This window comes from Acanthochromis polyacanthus, chromosome 2 (assembly GCF_021347895.1).
Source record: "Acanthochromis polyacanthus isolate Apoly-LR-REF ecotype Palm Island chromosome 2, KAUST_Apoly_ChrSc, whole genome shotgun sequence".
NCBI classification, from domain to species: Eukaryota; Metazoa; Chordata; class Actinopteri; family Pomacentridae; genus Acanthochromis; species Acanthochromis polyacanthus.
Window position 1 is genome coordinate 27207629 of NC_067114.1, and position 7654 is coordinate 27215282.

At 39.9% G+C, this 7654-nt stretch overlaps 1 protein-coding gene across 1 annotated transcript; it reads right to left on the minus strand.

Annotated features, from left to right (window-relative positions):
• Positions 1-576: 576 nt before the first annotated feature.
• On the minus strand, positions 577-6636 carry slc7a6os (solute carrier family 7 member 6 opposite strand). The gene is made up of 5 exons (XM_022210050.2): positions 6373-6636; positions 5258-5587; positions 2978-3184; positions 2377-2509; positions 577-1484 (listed from the first exon to the last, which is right to left on the minus strand). Exons 1-5 carry the CDS (start codon positions 6559-6561, stop codon positions 1348-1350), a joined length of 996 nt encoding a protein of 331 aa, XP_022065742.1. The 5' UTR covers positions 6562-6636; the 3' UTR covers positions 577-1347.
• Positions 6637-7654: the final 1018 nt, after the last annotated feature.

Here is a 7654-nt window from a genome sequence, read left to right on the forward strand (position 1 = left end):
TTAAATTGTGCTTCAAAACATTCTCCATCTCAGAACCCACATTTCATCAACAGAACTGCTTGTTTTTAAGTGATTAATTTTGTACCATTACTGAAATCATACTTTGACACTGGTCCACTCCTGGCTGTGTATCAACTGTGCATCACACATGCCCATATGGCCTTTTTAAAATCACATTTAATTGCAAAGTGAAGTGAAGCTGTCATGAGTAATGTTACACAGCCAGTTACATTCCAAATCAGGGAACACTCATTTTATAGTTGGAACTGATTTTAGAACTACCTCTCACACCCAAAGCTTTCACTGTGCCTATTGTCACTAGCCTACCTCAGATCTATTGCCTCAGGAAAAGTACCTGAGCAGATCAAATTGTTATCTGAAGTGAAAAGCATGTTCAGTTTAAGTTTTCCCTCGTACAGCTGTAAAAGAACATTTTAAGTTGTGGTTCAACAGACTCTTGAATTGTGAGTTATGATCACCCTCCAAATTAACTTCAAGTAGTTTTATTATTTTTTAACTAATTACATTTGCAATGAATAAATTCTTAAAATCGACCCGTTTATGATGCAGGACAAATTAACACGGAGATGTTTTGCGTTTATTTTGAAAGCTTTCTTTTTATACACATCTACATATTTACAAAAAAGTTGAACTCAACAAGCATTCAAGAGGAACAAAGGGGAATTTCTGAAAAACTCACACACCCACAACAAAAAAAAATTATTCACCACGCTTTCACATTATGCAAAAATCTAACGCACAGTTACACACACTACCATGCACAAAATGCAAACACCCTACATTGCAAACATACGCGGCCCGAGACGTCTCACTAACAGAAGTGGTAACAGCACAAAGCATACGAGGCATACCACGCTAATGTGCAACATTTCTAACACACGTCCACTTTGAGCAAACATCCACACAAAAATTCACTCCACCACAGTAAAAAAAAAAAGAAAAAAAGAGGAAAAGACACTGGATCTTTCTGGAAATAACACCAACTCCTTCACATCTGTGTAGTAAAGAGCTGGACTGATGTATAGGATGTGAGCAATTTTCTCAATTTGTGGTCCCCAAACTTTATGACTCATAACAGTTTTATACTTTGGCACATTCTTTTTAAAATATGGTATTGTTTCTAAAGGTATCAAGATGCTACCTAATTTTATCTGAAATTAGATACTTGATCATCAAGTCAGATGAGTGCTACATGTACGTTGCTACACTGTTAGCAGTTCTCTCATTTTCTTCCACTCTCAGCTACACAGAGGTCTGCAGAGTATGGGGCTATTTGTGGAGAGGACACTGGGAAGAGCCACTGAGCAGGATGTGGTAAAGGACAGATCAATCTGAATCATATTTGTCTCCGTCATCATCATCGTCGTTATCTTCTTCACCACGGCAGCCAAGCTCATGCAACACTTCCCTCTGGTAGCGCTGCCAGCTCCTCCTGCTGTATGAGTGTTCCTCTTCCCAGTAACCTGCACACATGAACCAGCATTCAGCTTGCATTTGAAGTGTTACCACTAAAAAAAATATTACAAGACTCATCTCTGTGTATCAAAACTGCATATTTAGACATTTATTCCATGAAAATAATCCCTTCCTATTTTAAAATGGTTCACATGTAACTATACACCATTGTATCTCCCCATGTGTGCTGATCTATGAAGCCACTAGCTCACATAAAACTCTGCTCCAACACTCTAAAGCGACTCGACGCCACACAATGGCAGGCAGCATGGTAGTGCAGTGATTGGCACAGCTTCCTCACACCAACAATGTTCTGGGTTTGAACCTATGCAAACTCCCCACAGAACGGCTGAGGCCCTTCTGTGGGGAGTTTGCATGTTCTCCTTTTACTTGTGTTGGTGCCTGATGGACTGACACAAAACTGCAAGTTGTAATATTGGAGTAATCCAGCGATAAAACTACCAATACTTTCATGAAGTAAAAATGAATATATGTAAGCAGACAAAAAAATAAATAAAATTCAATGCAGACTGCATTTCCAGAGCAGGAGTGGAAAAATTGTTTTCGGCCCTGTTTACACAACAACAGTCTTAGGATGAAACGCCAAGGTTTTGTTGTGTTTTGGCCTCCCGTTCACTCAGAAACTGAAACTTCTGAATATGGCCTTCAGAGTGGTATTTTCTCAAATGCAACAGTCGCCTTCAGTGTGAGAACGGGCGAAACGTCGTCTAAACATGGCCTTAACTAAAATCACTTAAGGCAATTCTGTCTTTTGGTCAAGGTCATCACAGGAAAACAACAAATGCCTGACATTCACTCAAAGAGACGAGCAACAGTAGTGTTGCCCAAGCTTCCGGAGCTACACACACTTGAATAACTTGCACATAAATAAAGACATACCGCCATAGCGCTCCTCTCTGTCACTGTCAGCATCACTGTCTTCATCAGGGTAGTCATTCCGCCAGTTGCTTTCCTCATTCTCATCATCCTCATCTTCATACACCTCCTCTTCATGAACCACAAGGTCAGGAACCTGTGACAAACAGGAAAAATGTGTTTTTTGTTTTTTCTTATTTTAAACTACTGTGAGCCCCTAGAGCCACAATAGCTGGGAAAAAAAGCCACTACCATCTCTTGAACCTGAATTGACTCCTCTGGAAACATCTTGGCTGACCACTTTAAAATAAAGATACTTTTAACTACAGTTCACTGGTGGGGAGAACAAATATACACATGAATTGCCCCAGACATTTTTCAACATTACTCGCTTACTTTTAATAATGATGGTCCTGATCCAAAGCCTCTTCTTTGAATGACTAAAGCCTCTAAAGCCCAGTCAGCAGGCAGTCAAAGCCATGAAATATAATCAGGACCAGCTGTGCCCCCACTACCCCTCACCTATTTATTCAAATACAAAATTTCTACTAATTCACCCATGTTTTCAGTCACTCACTCCGATTTCAGCACTCATTCATCTGTCCGTCCATCCATCCACACACACCAATTCTCCCTCATCGGCGTAGGCCCTGACAGACAGGATGTCCTGGATCCACCCTGGTGTGACCGTTTCCTGGTAGTAAAGATCGTAGACGTAGTCATCGTCCTGCTGCCGATGCTCTTCTCCCAATCTTTCCCCAGATATGCTCAGATGCTCCCGCAGCATCTTGGTGTTGTTACACAGGATCACTTCTGGGTCTGAGGACAGCATCTTTCAAAACAAATAGAGCAAAGACACAAATGTATAACTAAGTTGTCCATATTAGCGAGGCTGAGTGAGGTTTCCATTTCCTGATCCCATTGTTGTGGCAAGGTAAAGAGGTGCATCCCTCTCATGCATGTCCTATGTTGGTCAGCCCTTTGGACGTCACACTGCTGAACTTAAATGAACCCAAACAGCAAAAAGAAAGCTGCTGTTGCTGCAGTAACCTCAGTCCAGCCTCTCCCATGCCAGTTCATGTAGTTCAATAGTTCTGAGATCCAAGAGAACGTGACGACCTCTGTTAATCTGTCTCAGTGTAAGGTCTGGGTATTGTTCCACAATTGCATACCAATACAGACTGTCTAGGGCCTCTCTCCATCCCAAAAGGCTTCATAAAAAACACTGGGTCAGAATAGCTCATTTTCACAGAACAAAAAACTTGAATTAGACCATCTTTTTCAGTAATTGTATTGTTACATTTCATGACTAATCTCATCAACACAGCCTCATCATTTGATCAATGTGCACAAAATAATAATTAATAAAAATAAGACGATATATGAACATGACATGATTTGCAGCGTATCTAGTACTACTGGAAGAGGGGCTGATTATTATGTTATATTTTAACATCTCAGCTACTAGTATAGATTGCATTATCAATATTTGTTTTTTTTTACAGATAGAGGCCCACATGATCAGATCAGTCCATCATTACTCTCAACAAACGCAGCGGAGTTATGTGACAGTTGGCGTTGGTTTGTCTGTTCACAACATTACTCAGCAAAAACTGATTTGGATGAAATTTTCAGGGAAGGAAAGAAATGACACAAGGACCATCTGATTAGATTTTGGCAGTGATGTGGCTCAGTCTAAATCCAGACTTGTTAAAGATTTCTGTATCATTGCAAGATAGCGGCATGGCATCACTGTAACTGTGACTACAAACGAACATTACATCAGCTGCCTGCTGACGATCACATGATTGTGATCCTACTACAAATCCATCTTTGCGCACTTATCTGTCAGAAATGATACAAGAAACAACTGATTAAATTGTGCGGGTGTTTCTGAGTCCCATCAATTCTCGCTGCCCGCTACATATTTAGGTGACGTGATTCAATGTCTGTACTTAACGTACACATGCATAACACACGCCTGTGCTCAGCGCACGGTCATTTTGTTTGTGGGTACATCTATATTAAACGGCCACATTTTATAGTGCAGTGATTTCTGCCACCACTTTTTTCAAGATTTCAGCCATCAGAAATGATCTGACTGAGCAGCCTTTGGGCTGTCTATGTGCTATTCTTGTTCAAAATGTATTTAACTGTTTTGGTACCTTCTAAAATAAAAAGTAGCTGTGACATCACCATCATTTTTGACTTGTAGAAGATTCAGGAGTATTTGTACTGAAACACTCAAGTGTGCAACCAATTTCCTCGGTTCCTATGCACACATATTGTGTTGTAGAATATAACAAATTACAGCTACAGTGTGCCTTCAGGTATACAGTTTGAGTCTAATATTCACCACCGTGGGCAGATTTCCAGGTAGAAGTCATTAGAAAGAGTTAATGGAAATTGAAAATTGTCAAAAAAAAATTTTTGTTAATTTTGCAAGAAAGTTTTTACATTTGTTTCAGGCTGTTTTTGACTTTTATGAAGAAGAATTAATGTGGATAATGGGAGATGGACACATCGCTTTGAAAAATGTCTCACAGTAAAAAGTAAAGTGCAGGGAACACTACATTTATGAACAGAATACAAGAGCAGATCTGGTACCGAGTGTGAAGGTGTCGGTCTTAGGTGATGCAACAGAGAACAAACTTCATTGTGTTCACTCTAACAGCCAGTTAGTTTTAGCTCAATATATCAATATATTCTGTTATAAAACTATAATTTTATAAAATAAATTTTATATGAATCATAAAATTCATTCAACTGTTTCTGCAGTTTAATGAATTTGTTTTCTTTAGTGTGCTGTACTGCAAAAAAAAAATCTAATTAGGGCACTGGGGACTGTTGGCATCCTAGTATCAATACCAGGAACAGACAGACAAAACATTAACACTGAACTCACCTTGCCAGAAGGTTTGTCCTGCTCCTTTGCATCTTCATGGATGAGATCCACCACCTGGATTTCACCAAGACCCCAGCATTTGTCTGCCTGTTTCTCAGTTTCCTCTACAGTCTCGGGAGCATTTGCCTGGGGGGCTTGTTGCTCAGCTGGGCTTGACAGGCCTGCACGGTGGCTTGACAGTATTCTATAGCGTTCCTCTCTACGGGTGCTCCACTTGGTGCTCCGTAGGTCCCCAACTATCCGCTGTGAACTGGCAGCAGAAGGACGCAAAGCATGGGCCATGCGAGGCCGAGCCAAAGCCTGTCGGACCTGGGTCTGAACGGGAGCATCCTGGTAATAAGATAGGAAACAAACAGTTTCTGAACGTAGGTAACATAATATATTTCGCTATTTCCCCGACTCCTCGAACTTAGGTTGAACAAAAGTGCCACTGATAATGTTTCAAACATCCACTACTTCCAAACGTAATCCTCACTGAATCAAACTGTATTCTCAAAATATCTCAGTGAACGGAAAATATCAACAAGTGGACATGTATAGCATTTCAAACAAAACAGACATAAAGAAAGCAGTCAAATCCGTCGGCATGTGCTCCATGCCATGAAGTGTGGGTGTAAAAACACATTTAGGATGTTCACCAGCTAATCTAATTAGCTCGAAGCGTGATGGTTGTGACTTAAGCTTTTAACGTTACTTATTTAAATATATTCTCATAATAAAGCTACAATTTATTTCTTGTTGATACAGTCAAATAATTTCCGAGGCCCTCAATCACGTCAGAACTACGTACAACGTCAACAAAATAAGCTAACATTAGCAGAAGCTGTTGCAGTTTGGGGCTGATATGGCTAATGTTGGCTAACAGAGTTGGCTAGCCTCAGTGCTGTGCTAACAACTAGCATAAAAGGCGCGTTGTTTTTAAACGACAGAGACCTCGTTGAGTGCTTAAATTCTGAAGGCTAGAAGTCGCTCACCTTAGCTAAAATGTTACGTTTCTACTGCCACGCTAACTAAGCCCTATTTTTTTCGAAAGCTTCCCTTAACGTGTTCACCACCAGCTGCGTTGATGTTAGCCAGCAGTGCTAACACAGTTGGTCATCCAGCGGGCCTCTCACCTGTGTCGCTACGGTCGCCACGAGTTTGAACACCGAGTTTTCCACCTCAGCTTCGTTGGGCTCCGGTACCGCTTCGCCTGCACTCTGGGACGTTTCTGGCCGGATACGTTTGCATGCCAGCAACAAAGCGTCTGCGGGGTCGGTTCCCCTTTTTCTCTTGACTCGAAGAATCGTCGTGTTTGGATCCATGTTGTGTCTCAGTCTGAGTCTGAGTCTGTCTGGTTCGTCTGGCAGGCAGAGAGGCGGAGAAATTATGAGGGAGCTCTCACTCCGCTTTTATTTCTGGGTACAACAAACGTCAAGGAGATGAGATGTTGCTGAACACAGTCGATTATACAGAATTTGTAATTAATTAACTTTACAATTAAGTTGTCACATCCCAACGCTAAACGACCATTAAATGTGAAACTTAAAAGTACATTACTGTGTCAGCAGTAACATTCCCAGAAGGTTGTGGTGTGAGAGCTTCAGGGGAACATTCAAAGAACATTCCCGAAAGTTCTACAAAATTACCCAAATGCTCTGCAGAATTAGCCTTGAAGAGGAAAGAAAATGACAGCTATTCAGATAAGAAACCTTCAGCACCAAAATGGCTACCTAGTGGCCACATTAATCCACCCATCAGCTACAATAACACTCAGCTACACTGCAAGCTCACAGTTTATGTATTATATATATCTACCAGTCAAAAGTTTGAACACACCTTCTCATTTAATGTTTTTTCTTTATTATCATGATTTTTAACATTTATATGTTTTGATGACAGCTTTGCACACTCTTGGCATTCTCTCGATGAGTTATCTCATGAACTCATTGAAAAAATGCCAAGAGTGTGCAAAGCTGTAATCAAAGCAAAGGGTGGGTACTTTGAAGGATCTGAAATATAAAACATGTTTTGAATTTCACAATTGTTTGTTTACTGCATAATTCCATATGTGTTCATTCATAACTGTGATGTCTTCAGTAGGCAATGTATCTACAATGCAGAAAGTAGTAAAGAAAAAACAAGAATAAAGCTTGAATGAAAAGGTGTGTCTGTCCAAACCTGTGACTGGTAGTGTGTATGCATATATTATGTACATATATATATATATATATATGTATATATATATATATATATATATATGTATATATATATATATATATATGTATATATATATATATATATATATATATATATACTGCTCAAAAAAATTAAAGGAACACTTTTTAATCTAAGTATTGCATCAAATCAGTGAAACATGTGGGATACTAATCTGGTCAAGTAAGTAACTGAGGGGCT